This window comes from Megachile rotundata, chromosome 15 (assembly GCF_050947335.1).
Source record: "Megachile rotundata isolate GNS110a chromosome 15, iyMegRotu1, whole genome shotgun sequence".
NCBI classification, from domain to species: Eukaryota; Metazoa; Arthropoda; class Insecta; order Hymenoptera; family Megachilidae; genus Megachile; species Megachile rotundata.
The window spans coordinates 11,428,097-11,445,942 of NC_134997.1; the positions used below are offsets into that span (position 1 = coordinate 11,428,097).

At 41.7% G+C, this 17,846-nt stretch overlaps 2 protein-coding genes across 8 annotated transcripts in view; both read left to right on the forward strand.

Annotated features, from left to right (window-relative positions):
* Positions 1 to 11,023, forward strand: part of LOC100879299 (protein kinase C-binding protein NELL1) — a 95,188-nt gene extending 84,165 nt beyond the window's left edge. For all 6 annotated transcript variants that reach the window (XM_076540341.1, XM_076540343.1, XM_076540344.1 and 3 more), the window contains one exon: positions 3,272 to 11,023. In XM_076540341.1, coding sequence (XP_076396456.1) covers positions 3,272 to 4,043 — 772 coding nt within the window. In that variant the 3' untranslated portion in view covers positions 4,044 to 11,023. The remainder of the gene's footprint in view (positions 1 to 3,271) is intronic.
* Positions 11,024 to 12,938: 1,915 nt separating this feature from the next.
* On the forward strand, positions 12,939 to 16,989 carry LOC100879185 (uncharacterized). 2 transcript variants are annotated; one of them, XM_012286048.2, is made up of 6 exons: positions 12,939 to 13,327; positions 13,395 to 13,555; positions 14,590 to 14,727; positions 14,793 to 15,000; positions 16,220 to 16,364; positions 16,425 to 16,989. In XM_012286048.2, the coding sequence occupies exons 1-6, from the start codon at positions 13,237 to 13,239 to the stop codon at positions 16,612 to 16,614; spliced, it is 933 nt and encodes a 310-aa protein (XP_012141438.2). In that variant the 5' UTR covers positions 12,939 to 13,236; the 3' UTR covers positions 16,615 to 16,989. The 2 variants fall into 2 exon arrangements, with proteins under 2 accessions (XP_012141438.2, XP_012141439.2); XM_012286049.2 differs by having other exon boundaries at positions 12,948 to 13,278.
* Positions 16,990 to 17,846: the final 857 nt, after the last annotated feature.

Genomic DNA, 17,846 nt, shown 5'->3' on the forward strand with positions numbered 1-17,846 from the left:
TATAAAGAACTCAAATTTAGAAAAGTTTAAAAATGCAATTATTATTAATTTAAATACAACTATTATAAAACTTGTTACATTAATCCTTGAATGACTAGACTGAATCAATTAAAATCCAAAACAGAATAGAATAAAATAGAATAAAGTACAGATCTGATATTTCAGTAAAATTAATCTACTTAACTTTTATAAATTCTCCCAAAATGGCAAGGACTCACTGTGAACCCACCCTAACAAAAACGTTAATGCCAAGGGTGAATCGCGAGCACGTCGCATGTTCATTAAAATCTTACAAAACTGTTCTTGATCGACGTATCAACGATTTTTAAATTGCATTCACATTACCATAAAAATTCACATTACAACTAGTAGTATACCTCAAGTCCTACATAAAAAATTCAGCTTTCAATTATAATATCAACTCAGACAATTCTGCCATTCACAATTAAATTCAACAAAATCATCATGCAATATTAGATTAATTTATTTTTACATAATTTGTCCATTATGTAATTAAATTCATTTATCCACGATGTAATTAAAAGAACGTCGATCGATCGATCAAGACACCTCCATCTTGGTACTCACTGGCTGACTGCACGTTTACAAAGATTCGCATGCACCGACTCACCCCACGCTCTTCCGGCTAAATTCAAGTATACACGAGCCATTTCGTACTCGTCATCGATAACGAGATAAAACGAGACAAAGATTTCAATTTGGTATCGGTCGGGGCGCACGGCGCACGTGGTGACAGACGCACGCACACGCACACGAGCGAACACACAGATTGCATTTTGGTTCGTTTCTCTTTTATTTCGATCTTCTTTTTTATTTCAATTATGGTTTCGTTACACTTGAGCCTCTTTTGCACCCTCCTCTGATCTGCATTCGAGATTCGATAGAAGCACCAAGAGTCTCTTTCTCTCTCTATCGATTTTTTCCTTCTGCGATTCTGGCAAAAGACATCTCTCCAATTTGATTCAATTAAAAGACTTATTGAATTAAGTGTGATTTATGTGTTGATCATTGCTATTATTTGGAAGTGCATCATTTTACCTTGCAGTTTAACTAGTGAATAGATCTGACGCGATACTGTGGGGATACTAACAGGGATTTTAGCGATTGAGGGACTCTAACTATAGGGATCTCGGCACGTGAGGATTTGGGTTGAAAGGATCTCAGCACGTGAGATTTCAACGCGTAGGAATTGTAATTTATAAGGAAATCCAGCGCGTAGGAATTCCAGCGCGTGGGAAGTCCCAGCGCGTACTAATTCCAGTGCGTGGGGAGTCCAGCGCGTGGGGGTTCCAGCGCGTGGGTGTTTCAGCGCGTGGGGGTCTCAGCGCGTAGGTATTCCAGCGCGTGGGGGTCTCAGCGCGTGGCGAGTCTCAGCGCGTGGGAGTTCAGCGCGTAGGAATTCCAGCGTGTGGGGGGTTCCAGCGCGTGGGGATCCCAGCGCGTAGGAATTCCAGCGTGTGGAGAGTTCAACGCGTGGGGAGACCAGCGCGTGGGGAGTCTCAGCGCGTGGGGGTTCCAGCGCGTGGGGGTCTCAGCGCGTAGGAATTCCAGCGCGTGGGGAATCTCAGCGCGTAGGAATTCCAGCGCGTGGGGGTTCCAGCGCGTGGGGGTCTCAGCGCGTAGGAATTCCAGCGCGTGGGGGTCTCAGCGCGTAGGAATTCCAGCGCGTGGGGAATCTCAGCGCGTAGGAATTCCAGCGCGTGGGGGTTCCAGCGCGTGGGGGTCTCAGCGCGTAGGAATTCCAGCGCGTGGGGAATCTCAGCGCGTAGGAATTCCAGCGCGTGGGGGTTCCAGCGCGTGGGGGTCTCAGCGCGTAGGAATTCCAGCGCGTGGGGAATCTCAGCGCGTGGGGAATCTCAGCGCGTAGGAATTCCAGCGCGTGGGGGTTTCAGCGCGTGGGGGTCTCAGCGCGTAGGAATTCCAGCGCGTGGGGAGTCTCAGCGCGTGGGGGTCTCGGCGCGTGGCGAGTCTCAGCGCGTGGGAGTTCAGCGCGTGGGGATCCTAGCGCGTAAGAATTCCAGCGCGTGGGGAGGCTCAGCGCGTAGGAATTCCAATGCGTGGAGAGTCCCAGCGCGTAGGAATTCCAGCGCGTGGGGAATCTCAGCGCGTAGGAATTCGAAAGCGTGAATCCTCACGAGTAGAAGTTCGAGTGAGTCCTAAACCCTCACCGTAAAAAATCCTAAATAGTAAAAATCCCAATGGGTCCAGCGCTATCTGCATCCCAACTGACCAATGCACCAAAAGTTCATAACATTGCCAGAATCGCGACGGAACGTAGTGGAACCTAGACACGTTGTATTCAGGTGTCAGATACATACTATGGAAATTCATTGTTTTGTCCCCCGAATGTCAGAGCATGATTGTCATGAGTCGATTTCTTGTAATTGTGATCGTGAAGCAATGCATTGAGCGAAAGGCATCGTACCAGACTTCAGCAAAGGTGAACGACGGATATTCACGTGGGTCTTCTTCACAGCGGAACACACCGTGTGCTGTTTCAACGAAACAATGAATTACATATTATGTGGAGGATTACCTAAACCGCCCTTCCGCGAACGCGAAAAGTCTTGGAGTCACGTTGTGATCTGTTAAAGGGTGACTCTTCAAATTCGCGGACACTAGAATCGCTGTGCACGAAGGTACACGCAAGGTGCACTCCCAGTTTCGGACACGTACACGTTTAGATATGGTGTTTAGCTGCCAACACTTTCAAAAGTCAACGAGGAACACTATTCACTTGCGCATCAAATCTTTCGGACTTCGATTGGACGCAAACTAAAGTGCAAGGTTTCACGTAACTGGTGAACGATGACATCTCATTTTGTCTGATATTTTTTTCCGTTTTAAACAGTCTTGAAGATGTAGCTTCTACCAGGTGCGTGAAACACTACGTCAGAGGTACCAAGGAGCTCCAAGGTTCTCCATGAGCTATATCCACATTGGAATCTTGAGAAAAAACGAAATCTGAGACCTCTTGGACCTCTCTTGAACATCTCTCTCATAGAACTTGCCACAGTCGCTCCGTCCGAGCACAAACGGTCCCAAAATTCCTAGTTACTTTCCTCAACCGCACTTTGCACCCGAAAGATGCACGCAATCGCAGCGCCAAGACTTTTCGCTTCGAGAGGGTGGAGTCCGCGAATACGGAAGAAGGCGAAAGAACCAAAAAAAAAAAGAACGAACAACAAAAGCCGGTTGGTTCGGTGGTTCCGGCGTTGGCTAACCCAGTGTCCAACGAACCTCTCCGTAGGACGGGCAGCTATGCTGTAGCTACGATTACGGCTGCGCTGGCGATCTGGGCAGCAACGAGCAGCAACGTCCTCCAGTCGTTGTTCCTGAGCCTGACGTACGCGGCCTATCGAGCGCTGCGGGGTCACCGATGGCTGACGGTGCACCGGAAGCAGCTCTATCAGCGGTTACCGCTTCCAGCACAGCTGGTGCAACGATCACCAGCAGCTACCTCCTGTCACCCTCGTCTTCTTCCTCGTCCGTCGGAAGCGGGTCCAGCGTGGCCAGGAAAACCCACCGGAGCCTGCAGGACAGCCTGCCAAAGCAGCCGATGCAACGACAGAGGGACGACCCTCGCGTCGGAACGCAACGGCAACAAGTCGTGCCTACAGACAGGTACCAGCTGCTCCCCGGAGCAGCGACGGCGTCGTCGTCGACGCACGAACGCGTTGCACCCACGTCGACGTCGTCGTCGACGACGGCCAAAGCTCCGGCCAAGTCTCAAGCGCCTACGCTCGCGCCGCGACGGCAGCGTCCCAAAGCGACCAACCTCACCAACCATCGAGGCAACGCGTCCTACTTCTCCCCTCCCTCGTCCTCCTCGTCACCGTCGTCTTCGCCGCCTATCACGATGCTGGTGCCCTCCGAGGACACTGTCTCGTTCACCAGCACCACCAGCGACAGCGACGCCGACGGACGTCAGACATCCACCGGCCGCCATCGGAGAAGCGACGACGGCGACACCATGGCGCGGGACAGCGCCACCTGAGCCCGTTGCTTCCGTGGACAGCTAGAAGAGACAGAAATTCTGCATTGGCAAGGCATTCCAGGGGGTGTAGCACGAGGACTGGCCCGCGTAGTAGCGAGAGGCGTTCTCTAATGGTCGGCCGACCGCAGGAAGAGGAGCAGGAAGAGAGGAGCTTTGAACTACGGCCAAATCACGCTTTTCGTGGTATGTGCCACCGGAGATAGGACACGTGTGCGCGAACTGGTCGGATCCTAACCTCTAGTCCGCCTACCGGATAGTCAGAGGGCTTCGAGGCTGGTGTTCAGCGAGATAGCGGTCTGGCCTCGTGTATCGTCGGTGAAACGTAGCGGAGAGTTAGGTGTGTGCCAAATACGAGGCTGCCAACGACGACACCACCGCCATCGAACGCGATGGACTCGAAGACGCGTACGGCGATGGGTCACGCATAGCGGGTCAGTCGTGAACGGCCGCTTGAATCGAGAAACTGAGCCCCGCACGCGCGTTCCATGCTTTCGCGACCACTTTCTTCGCGTATGTACTTTCCATCGTCGAACTAAAGGTAGCGCACAATATTTGGGCCTTATAAAATTATGAAATTTTTGCCGTGGACGCCGTCGGCCGGGAGCAGCAGAACCCCGTGATCCGTGAACCCCTGTTCCATGAACGGCGGACCACGAGACGATATAAATAGAGTAATTAAGGAATTGAATATCCGACGGGAAGGAAAATCGTTATACATACGAGAGCTCCGTACTATATATATAATATAACTTATTACTATACACGCAAATATATATATGTATATTGTATATGTATATATATATATGATGTATATTGGATATGGATCACGCGTGAAATATTGACGAGTCATTTATTCAGACGATCTTTATTATTATATTATATTAAAAGAGTATCGTGGATGATCATATCTCGGTATAGGTAAACGCGCGATGTAAGACCGGGTGGCCATTACACGGACATGCAACATTGTAGCCCTGCGAAGGAAAATGATTAAACGTAATTAGTGTACGCTTTGGAAAATCGTAACGTTTAAGGATCGTTATTTAGGATAACGCGGTTAAATTATTCTTGGGGACACTTTCGGGAGAGAGTTATTTAGTCAGGATTAAGGTAGGGAAGTTACAAACGGTTCAGTTTCTCCGGGTCCGAACGCTGACCGCTTTATGCTTGATCCACTATCGAGTCATCTGACGCGCAACCTGTGCCTCCGAGGACAACGAGGCCTTTCATTGGCCCTCGGATCCTTTTTGCCATCGATCAATTTCGGACTTATCGTCAAATTTATTTATTTATACAAAAATTGGAAGATTCGAAATTTTATATGAACTATTCTGTTTGGAAATTCGACATTCGTCAATTTTTAGTTTGCAAGGTTAATCTGAGAGAAGTTGTAATTTACTAGGGCTTTGCAAAATTTTTATCGACAATTTTGAGAGAGACAAAAAATGATAGCGTCCGAATTTTGATCGAAGCAATCAGGTCTCCTGTTCAATTATTAGTTGTACACCGGACGATGAACGTGCCGGCTCGCTCGAAAGATTCTTTATCTCGCTCAACCCAATGCGACCACTACGACTACATTCCTCCTTGATTAACAATAAGTAGGCACTACAAATGAGAGAAACATAAATATAAATATATATACATATATAGATATATATATGTATAAAAGAGACGTTCGAATCAGTAAGAAGCAGAAATAAGTATATAATAAATGAATGAATGAATATATAAAGCATATGCACACGAAAAAAAGATATATACATGTATGTATACATATATATATATATATATGAAAAACGGTGAAGCACACGAACGAACTTCAAAGAGAAGCATGCAAGGGACTTGTATAATGTGCATTCGTAATCGTTTGTTCAATGTGCAATAACTAAACGGTAACGGCTTAATTTGTAAAGGAAACTCCTATTAATCGCGCGGAAAGTGCTGCTTCCGATGGTGGGTTTAAAGGAAGCTTGAATCTCGTGGCTGTCGCTTTTATTCAACTATTTTTCGTTTAATTAAATTTTAACAAAAGGAAAGAATTTTTGGGTTGCTTACATTTTGACGTTCGTAAAATCTCTGCTTGAAATTTTTCGCATTTACGTTAACAACACTTGAGCTTATCAATTCAAGGTTTAAATTTCACAAGCAACGAAAAGCAGCCACGTGATCCAAGTGTTCACACGCGTACGAAGTGGCGACGATTTGTTCAAATTCTTTGTACACTCAAAGACTTCACTCGGTTAATGAAAAGTGTAGAACAAGAACATGTATGAAGATGGCAGAAATCTGGAGCTCAAGGGAGCACATTCGGTAGCAAAATTACTTGAAAACAGTAGATCAAAAGTTACAGAGACATCAAAAAACTTAAAAAGTGCGTCTGCCCTAACTACGCTAATCTTTGATCAACGGAAGTCTCTGTCTGTACCTCGTCAAGATTTCCGAATCTTCCCAAAGAGACTTTCAGAATGTATATTCTTCGACAGGAAGAAGAGTTCCTCAAACGAGAAAGATTCACTTCGTACGTCTGTAAAGTAGTGATGGGTTTAAGTGACCGTAGAAGCGTTCGCGCTTTGCGTGCACGGTCCATCGCTGTACTACGTATTTACATATACATGTTGTGTATAAAGGAAGCGTGTGCATCGGCCTGAGATCGTAAATTAATTACCATTGATCGCCATTGATCGTGTTGCTATGATTGTATATAGGAACGTGTAACGTGTTATATAGTGACAACCTATTAACAGGGCGTATTATACATACATACATACACATATTATACAACCGAGACTATTCGCCGTGCGATTTTGATTACGAATTAAACACCGACAACCACGTGTAACATCGACGAACGACGGGCAAGGAGAATTTCAGGTTAAGCCAACTCCCTCTCCTTTCGGCGCGTTTATAAACTAGCAATTAAACGATAAATAAATAGAATCGTATTACCTATTGTATTATCGATATCGTGTTAAGCATTTACGACTAATCTCGAGGAGAGGCGTTTGGCACAAAGAAAACGAGAAACGTCGATGATTAGACATACTAATTAAAAATGTACATTAGATGTAACGGCCGCGTCTGGACGGGGAGAGGAATGTCCCGTGCCAGCTCACCGTCAGGCACTTTGATATCACGTAGGGACATTTGCAACGAAATTTCACCGAATTTTAATTGGCTAGATTTCTTTTGAATCTATCTATTTTAAATTAGGAATTTAGAAATTTTGCTCAAACTTGAATTATCGCAGATTATTTTTAGAGTCACGATTGTCTGAGAGCTGATCTGGCAGCGAGTCTGGCCATCCTTGCGTCGTTCGTCGTCCGATTAGACAAGATAGAGAAGACAGGTCTCGTAATCAGGTAGGTAGGATAGGTAGGTCGGTAGATAGGTAGAATACCTGGAAGCAGGGCGGCGATAGGCAGAGCCAATGTCGCGTATCATAGCGGATCTGTATAGTGTTCACTGGTTACTTCGTACTTTTTGAATAAGACGAAACTTTTCTTGGATATTGACCTACCCGGGGGCTGAAGGACAAAAATATCGAGAACACTCGAGGACTATGCAAAAGAAGAAAAAAAACTGTAGTTAAGAACACCGAGATCAACCCAGAAAGACTTCTTTTATAGTGTGTTACCTAATATTAATAACAGTTTTACCACGTTACTCCTGACTACCGCTAGTTAACGCCTAATTACTTATTTACCGAGGTAACTAACTAACAACGACTAAACTAGTAAGCGCTTTAAATTAAACGAGATTAACGAGGATCTAACTGCAGCCAGCCTAGTCCCTTAATCTGTGCTAACCGTAGACGTTACTACCGTTACTAATCTACTGGCACTAATGTTACCGTCATCGTCACCGTTTCGCTGCATTTCGAAAGCGATGCTCCTCCTGTAGCGACAAAATTCCATTCGTAGTTTCGCGGCCTCCGCCATGTTGCGACGCGTCATATTACACGTTCGGGCCCAGGGACCTCCGCCATGTTGCGACGCGTCACGTTACACGATCGGGCCCGAAGGAGGAGCAACGCCATCTGTCGTCGAACAAAACGAACTCAGCGAAGTGCTGCTAGCGTTTATTGTCTTGATACACGTGCTAGTGGCTGGCGCGATCGTCACTGCCGGGACTATCATCATCTTCCTTCATTCGATCATTCCGATCAGGGTACAGGCGGCCGACACTCGTGCACGTCGAGTTTCTAATTGTTAACCACGCGCTGCTAACGTTCTACTAATTATTAACTCTATCGAGCGTTATTAATCCCCGCGGATACCACGTCGCCGATTAGCCGTTTTCGTACTTTGTGGCCGGGGCTAAGAACCGACTGGGAGGTAGACGAACGAGTGCTTGCGTCTGCGCCGCCCTTCGCATAGGTGTACCGCTACCTGGTGATGTGATGTCGGTTCAATTCTGTTGGAAAAAACGAGAAACGTGGAATCTCGCTCTTCCAGTTTATCTTATCACCCTTCGACTGCCGTACTTTAGAACTTTCGTCGCTATCTTGTCCAATTCATTAGGTACACTTTATTTAGGTTTTAAATATTGTTAGGACGTAACTAGGACTTGCATCAGGTTCTTTGAGAAATTTTCAAGGTTATTCTTTCATTTCCAAATTTTTTAATTTCGGAGTTTGAATTACAGTTTGGTAATTTTCGAACTTTTTAATTTCACGAGTCTCTTATTGTCCTGTTACATAATTTCCTAATTCAGAACTGTCTAATTCCCTGAGGCTCTTATTGTCAAGTTACTTAATTTCCTAATTCTGAACTGTCTAATTTCCTGAGGCTCTTATTGTCAAACTACTTAATTTCTTAGTTCTGAGCTCCTTAATTCCATGAGTCTCTTATTGTCCAGCTACATAATTTCCTAATTCTGTACTGTCTAATTCCCTGAGTCTTTTATTGTCAAGTTACTTGATTTCCTAATTCTGAACTGTCTAATTCCCTGAGGCTCTTATTGTCAAGCTACTTAATTTCTTAATTCTGAGCTCTTTAATTCCCTGAGTCTCTTATTGTCCAGCTACATAATTTCCTAATTCTGTACTGTCTAATTCCCTGAGTCTCTTATTGTCAAATTACTTAATTTCCTAATTCTGAACTGTCTAATTCCCTGAGGCTTTTATTGTCCACTTACATAATTCCTTAATTCTGAGTTCTTTAATTCCCTGAGTCTCTTATTGTCCAGCTACATAATTTCCTAATTCTGTACTGTCTAATTCTCTGAGTCTTTTATTGTCAAGTTACTTAGTTCCTTAATTCTGAACTGTCTAATTCCCTGAGGCTCTTATTGTCCAGTTACATAATTCCTTAATTCTGAGCTCTTTAATTCCCTGAGTTTCTTATTGTCCAGCTACATAATTTGCTAATTCCCTGAGCCTCTTATTGTCAAATTACTTAATTCCTTAATTCTGAGTTCTTTAATTCCCTGAGTCTCTTATTGACCAGTTAAATACTTTCCTAATTCCAAATTCTCTAATTCCCCTTCTCTTACTGTCCAGTAACATAATTCCCTAACTCCTCAATTCAGAGAGTTCCACATTTATTAATCCACATTAATTAATCTAGAGAATTCGATTCACTATAAAGGTCCTAGTTACGAACACCACCGACGATATCATGTCACTATCGCGCTACTCCGCCATTTTGCCTATCCTTCCTCCATCTTCCTTCCCCGAGTGATTTCATTTCTCTCGCTCACGATTAATCCACGTAATCATGAGAAGATTCGATAACCCAAAACGATTCACCGACTGAAATAACTCCGTTAACCCTTTATAGAGTATAGTTCCTAATGATATCCATTTGTAACCCTAGCCGACTTAACCTCAACTCGACACAGACTCGATGCCTAGAATTTGGACGATCAAAACTGACCTAACTTATTCTAAAGAAACGTTGACTTCGGCCTAATCTAGTTCTAGGAGAACTTAAGTCGATTTTCCTCTCTACTTTGACCTAACCTCGAATAAACTGGATACGTCTTCGCGACAGTCCAGTTTCGTCCAACCCGGTCTAGACCTAACCTAGCGTCTGCTTATCGTTAAGTCTATAAAGGGTTAATCGATCGAGGAAGAATCGTTTTTTATTGGTCATTCAAGTATACGTCACGAATCGAGACTTGGTGCGGATTGCATAATGCCATATAACGAGAGCGAACAAGATGGTTATCTTCGTGTTTGTTCATTTTATTCGTCAGATTTTTTTTAGCGAAAGATTCATAAAAATTCCACGGCGACGTCCATCATGTTCCCATGCTTGTTGTGCGACGAATGTTTCTATGTACGTGTACAACTTTAACTCGATAGCCTACGAATAGGTACGAATCCAGCGTTCTTGAAAGAAAAATGGTGGGGGAAACCTCGAATCGATCAGCATCGAACAGAGGCATAATTTGATCGTTAACGGGTATTGTTCTTTAGCCAGAACGTTTTGTTTCGCGTTTTCGACGTTGAGCGGTTTTGAACCGCGCGGCGTTTCCCGCCTTTCCCCCACCACCTCGGCTGGATCCGTGCTTGCCTACGAATTATTGTACGGTATCGCCGTGTTAAGAAACGTAAGGGAGTTGATTTTTTCTAGTCAGATACGATTATAAATAATTTTACGTTTAAACAGTTGGGTAAACATTTTTTACATCGCTGTGAATATGTAAGATGTTTCGCCTTTTTCTCTATTTCTGTCTGATTTTCCTTGTGTTGTTTCTTCGAGTCGAGCGCGGTTCGTCGTCGATGGACGAGCGAAATAAATTATACGCGACACCCAGCGATGACGATTATAACATACGGATTTCGATTAATATATTAATTACCAATCGATCATTATTGTAATTCTTATTATTATTCTTATTATTATTATTATTATTATTGCGATGATTATGGTTATTATTGATTACTACCATCAACGATTATTAGTTACTATCACTACAGTCATATAATACCTTTGTAAATGAGAATCAAGACACTGACGGCTAGGGAAGAAACTTAATAAATTGAAATTCTATTAACCCAAACGCGTTCAATCATTCGTTCGATTCCCTTCTCTGTAAATTCGAAAGGTTTAAATTTCCCGCGCTGGGGAATTCAAACTTCCATAATTTGTGAAAGTCTTACTGAACTTATTGTACAAATTATTGCTCAGAAACTTGATTACAAGTTTACCATTACTTTAATTTAATTTTTCTGAAATTATTAATACAATAAATTTTTGTGGATTTGAATTTCCCGCGCTTTCTGCAGAATTCAAACTTCCATAATTTGTGAAAGTCTTACTGAACTTATTGTAAAAATTATTCCTCAGAAACTTGATTACAAGTTTACCATTACTTTAATTTAATTTTTCTGGAATTATTAATACAATAAATTTTGTGGATTTGAGTTTCCCGCGCTTTTTCCAGAATTTAAGCTTCCATAATTTGTGAAAGTCTTACTGAACTTATTGTGACAATTATTGCTCGGAAACTTCATTGCAAGGTTACTATTACTTTAATTTAATGTTTCCAAAATTATTAATACAACAGATTTCATAGATTTGAAATTCCCGCGCTTTTTCCCATAGTACAAAAAGGTTATAAGGCTTATTAAACTTCTTTTTAAATAATTTGCGAATATTCGCACAATTTTTTTTGTAAATCTTTATCGCCTGCAAATGTAGATAACTGCAAATATTAATTATAATGTGCTATCTTAATTCAAGTGCAAAACAAGCAAATATTGTACCTTGCACCATGACACTGTACTTCTCAAACTTGCAATTCAAATGTGAATTTTTTTCCAATTTTAAAACACTAAAATTTTTAATATGCAATTTGCACAGTCAAAGTTGAGCATAAAATAAAAATGACGTTAATATTTTTTATTTACCTCATTAATGCAAAAATGAGTAGTCATAACTACAATTTATAAAATTTCAATATTTTTTTAATTCAATTTCGCCACATTTAATTGCTTAAAACGTTCATATATCATCTCGAGAAATTTTTTAACACAATTTAATATTAATGCAGTTTTATTTATCAGATTTAAGAGAATATGTAATAACGTTTTTATCAGTTGTAATCTATGAATACGAGAACGAATCTATTAGTGCTCTGTCACTCGACTCTTATCGGCCCAGGTTATCGACTACACCTTGAACATTGTTCCCCTGCCAAAAGCTTCGAATTCGTAAATTCTATGAGGTCACGACATCCGCTCTTTTGTGACGAGCATTCGTCATCTCTTATATGTCTGACTCATACTTTGGGTCTCTGAGACAAACTCTACCATTTATAATAAAAAGTTCCATACCAAAATTAATTCTCATTCATTCTTATAATTTTGTCAATTTGGGAGATCAGGTTCTTAAAATATAAATTGTTTGAATAAAGCAATTTAATATTTTTTGTAAATAGATTTTGTAGATGCTTGACCACGAAGAGTAAGTACCCTAACCTCACTTTTAGGTTATTGAAATATCTTGTTAAGTTAATGAATGAAATCAGTTTAATATTGATATTTTCTTTTAAGTACATTAAATACATTGATAATATACATTCTCGTAAAAAATATGTTATTTATCCTGAGTCCATGTTGAATAAGGAAATAAAATATGGACGATATTTTGCTAACTACTGTAGGTCTATATATAATCTAATATCTCATTCCTAACAAAGTGTCCCACCAAATAAATTATCCATCTTCATCCAGTAGTTCACCCTTATGAGAAATTATTATATTATGAGAATTGAATACTGAAATAAAATATGGACCTCGCTAACCATGTATGTTGCTAACTGCTACAAGTGTATGTGTACCGAAATAACATGTGTGCGTGACCAAACAAATTACACATCAGCCCTTCACCCTATTAAATATTCCCCAAAGAAATAATGTAGGAACGCATTAACAGAACCTGAGCAATACACCCTCAATATTTCCAATAATGCAGGTATCCCACACATCCGCAGCATCCTACTTGCCTCCACATGTTCCAAGCATGCGCCCAGTAGGCATCTGAGAATTATCGCAGTCCTTGGTCACAGTCGACGCATAGTCAAATTGAAAAGCGTAGCGAAGATGATAACCGTCCGTGCACGTCACTGCTTATCAGTAACGTTATCGTCAAATACCGAGGTTCTGGTGGTAGGTCGTAGTTGTTAGTCGGCCTGCATCGACCGGTGCACGTGGTACTAGTACGATACCCTGTGACGAGAAGCAGCAGAACCGTCAGCTGATCGCCATGTCCGCCACCACGAATCTGGCGTTGTTGAGCAAGAAACAGGTGCAGGGTTTCTTGAATTCCTTCGACGTCGTCATGTCGGACTGCGATGGCGAGTTTTTATAGATTTCTGCCCGAACCTCTGATCAATACGATGATGGCGTGCTCTGGTTGAACAGGTGTCATTTGGTACCTGGAGAAGCCGATCTCGGGGGCGATCGACGCGCTGAGGAGCCTGCAGGACTGTGGGAAGAGGATGTTCCTTGTGACCAACAACAGCTATAGCAGCGTGGAGCATTACTGTGAGAGGTTGAGGTTGAGTGGAATGGAAGTCAAGTCGGTGAGTCCTTTGATGACTATGTGGATGTATTGAGTTACTTTATCATGTCTCTATCTATTATTCACATCTTGTGAATTACTCTAGGTAACCCTAGGATGTGGTCACTTTGCATATTACTCTATGTTTGTAATTAATGGGGGAATAAGTTCTGATGGAGGAAGTAGAACTTAGGTAGAGTCAGATAATTGCAGAGTCAGAACAATGACCTATGTACGACAATTTGTAATAATAAAGTGTTGACATGATTAGATAACTCATATGCTATGTCATTTGATTGATCACATATTTCCTTCCGAAGTCGTAAACAAATTGATCTTGAAAATATACTGCAGTCAGATAGTGAGATTAATTTTATTTTTGAACTTGAACTGTTTGACCTACCTTGCGATCTAGCTTATGACCTATCTGGTTACCTATCTTGTTATCTGCTTAGTGGCCTAACTTGTGACCTATCTTGTGACCTATCTTGTGACCTACCTTGTGACCTACCTTGTGACCTATCTTGTGACCTATCTTGTTACCTACCTTATGACCTATCTTGTTACCTACCTTGTAACCCACCTTGTGACCTATCTTGTGACCTACCTTGTGACCCACCTTGTGACCTATCTTGTGACCTACCTTATGACCTATCTTGTTACCTATCTAGTTACCTACCTTGTGACCCACCTTGTGACCAATCTTGTGACCTATCTTGCAACCTACCTTGTGACCTATCTTGTGACCTTCCTTGTGACCTAACATGTAACCTACCTTGTGACCCACCTTGTGACCTATCTTGCAACCTACCTTGTGACCTATCTTGTGACCTATCTTGCAACCTACCTTGTGACCTACCTTGTGACCTATCTTGAAACCCCTACCTTGTGACCTATCTTGAAACCTACCTTGTGACCTACCTTGTGACCTATCTTGTGACCTTCCTTGTGACCTATCTTGTGCCTTACCTAGCAATCTACCTTGCCACCTACCTTGCCATCTACCTTGCAACCTACCTTGCAACCTACCTTGTGACCAATCTCGCCTGTCTACAGGAGCAAGTAATAAACACAGCAAAGGTGATCACCTGGTACCTGAAGAAGATCGAATTCAAAGACGAGGCGTTCGTAATCGCGTCAACATCATTTCGAAAAACATTGACCGACGCAGGCATCAAAGTATCCCCAGCAGATGTGAGAAACAGCAATCAGAATACAATTTGCAATGTCTAATTATTTATATGCACGCATATTTTCAGCTGGACGTTGCTGAAGGGGATGTGCGCGCCACAATAAAGGCGCTTGAGGACCGACCATCAATCAAGGCGATCATTATCGACTTTTGTATGTTCTGTGACTGGTCCAAATTAACGTTTGCTATATCTTGTTTGAAGAGGAATGACGTTCTTTATCTTTGCGGAGCTCAGGATCAGTGGATTGTTTATGGCCTGGATAAAAGATTTTTAGGTAAATTTACTCTGATATGAATCACGTAATTAGTTACTCAATTGTGTGGCTGGCGGTATGTAATTGTTGTGTTTGGTAGAATATTCAGGGTGATGGGGGAAATTTACTAGGAGGAGATTTTGGGTGGAGAAAGTTCTACACTTGTGGTGTTAGTTCTTAGGAAAGTGATAAGTTGAAGATCCCATATATAGTAAAATAAGAATAGAATTACACATGTAGCAAATTTTCATATGTAGAATTTCACATATAGCAAATTCTCATATGTAGAATTCTACATGTACCAAATTCTCACATGTGGAATTCCCCATATAGCAAATTCTCACATGTGGAATTCCACATATAGTAAATTCTCACATGTGAAATTCCACATATGGCAAATTCTCACGTGTGGAATTCCACATATGGCAAATTCTCACATGTGGAATTCCACATATGGGGAATTCTCACGTGTGGAATTCCACATATAGCAAATTCTCACATGTGGAATTCCACATATGGCAAATTCTCACACGTGGAATTCCACATATGGCAAATTCTCACATGTGAAATTCCACATATAGCAAATTCTCACGTGTGGAATTCCACATATAGCAAATTCTCACATGTGGAATTCCACATATAGCAAATTCTCACATGTGGAATTCCACATATGGCAAATTCTCACATGTGGAATTCCACATATGGCAAATTCTCACATGTGAAATTCCACATATGGCAAATTCTCACATATTGAATTCCACATATGGCAAATTCTCACATGTGGAATTCCACATATAGCAAATTCTCACATGTGAAATTCCACATATAGCAAATTTCCACGTGTACAATTTCTCATCTACCAAATTCCACACGTTCACACATATCAAATTACCACGTCTGAAATTTCTCATACAGCAAATTCTCAAATATCGAATTCCATACATAGCAAGTTTTTCATTCATTCCACATATGTCACTCCAGCCCTACTATCCATATCCTAGTTACTTCTTAACGATTATAGCTATCCTTAAAACATTATCAGCAGTATCCTAGTTATCCTAACTAGGTCAGCTCAGAATTAGGTCAATCTTTACACGAACTTTGACTTTATAGCAACCTACAAAATATCTACATTATCCACACAAAAATTCACATCCACAAAATTGTCCACCTCCCAACTGTCTCTTAGGACAATTTCCTGATCACCTAAAACAACATAACACAATTGAAATTCTTTCAGGTCCAGGTCCCCTGATCGAAATAATCACCAAGCACAGCGGAAAGACCCCCATCCCCTGTGCAAAGCCCAGCGAGGTACTAAAAAGCTACGTTCTAGAAAACTGCAAAGTGGGCGACCCAAAAAGATGTTTGTTCATCGGCGATACGTGAGTAAATAAAAAGAAATAATATTAAGTGTGGTTTTATTTCATTCAATATGATTTCAGGATCAATTACGACATGAAGTTCGCGACGATGTGTGGGTTCCAAAAATTGCTGGTTGATACTGGCCTCGATAACATCAAGGACGCGGAACTGAACGAGGAAACGCGTCCGGATTACTACATCCCCAGTTTGGGGTTGTTGCACCCCATTATCGATTCGCTGCGGAATGACTCTGTGAACGGAGAGAAATGAACGACACAGCCCCGCCATTTATAACTCTAAGAGTATAGCAAGGGTACAATGTAAATATGGGATCCTCCCACAGAATTCTTTAACTTCAACCTTGTAAATTTTAGAATTATGCAACAGATCTGTGAAAGAGGTACAATAACTATTTGTAAATAATTATCGGGAGAAAGGTGGTAGACAAAATGGCAGTGCGATCTATCGTGACATGTCGGAAGTTCGAGCTTCCGTATATCGCTGACAGATGACGCCAGTATTGCTCATAGTGATACAAAATATTGTTACCGTATTTGAATAATTAGTTAACCGAACTTTCTATCGTAATAGACATTTTTGACACGATGTACAATGGCCTTGTAAAATAAAGAGAAGTGACCTTGACCCGTTTTGCTTCGAAAGTAATCCACGAGCGCTTAGTAATTAGCCTGTACGTTTGAACTTCGCCAATTAGCATAAGAATCGTAATTTCGTAATTAGGTTACTGTCTGGTTTACATACGTTATTGACTAGAAATGAATTATTTAGACCGGAACGAAGTTTCTTCATTGACTTCACACGATACAGCTATACAAAACAATTATTTATAGAACGAGCTAAAAATTGCTGAATCTACTATTGAATAACAGTTCTTCAGCTATTTTCAATCTACGCACTTTGACGTAAGAGAGTGAGTTGTGGGATAGTTGACGTACACGGTGTTTTTTTCGTAGACGTTTTCAAGGGGTTTTAGGTTATTTTGAGAATAAGTAGGCTGTAGGTTAGGTGTAGGTTATACTAGGTGGGTTAGGTGTAGGTTATACTAGGTAGGTTAGGTGTAGGCTAGGTACTGGATTTGTAGATTCAAGGTTTTGTTAGATACAATGTTTATTGGGGTCATAGATTGTCTAATATATTAGGTTCATTATGGATATTAGGTATTAGAGCTCTCCCTAGGTCCCTGACTTTACTAGGTTCTGTATTCCCCTAGGACCTGTATTTTCCTTGGGCTCTAGATTCTCCTTAAACACCTAGGTTCCAAATTTAACCCTATATACCTCTAAGTCCTATGTTTACTTTGGGTTATAGGTCCTCCTTAGGCTCCCACTAGGACTCACCTTACTTCCAAGCTCTAAATTCTAACTAGGTTCCAAATTTCTCTAGGACCCACATCTTTTATGAGATCCAAATCCCTTGTAACCTCTCATACGACTGTAATCTTCCTAGAAGTCATAAGTTCTCTCTGGTCCTAGGTTTAGTGT

Excerpts from the sequence above, each read along its gene's own strand:
- LOC100879185 (XM_012286048.2), top strand. The coding sequence starts at position 13,237 with ATGTCCGCCACCACGAATCTGGCGTTGTTGAGCAAGAAACAGGTGCAG. Across the intron at positions 13,556-14,589 it reads GTGGAATGGAAGTCAAGTCG|GAGCAAGTAATAAACACAGC; the intron begins GTGAGTCCTTTG and ends GCCTGTCTACAG. Across the intron at positions 16,365-16,424 it reads TGTTTGTTCATCGGCGATAC|GATCAATTACGACATGAAGT; the intron begins GTGAGTAAATAA and ends ATATGATTTCAG.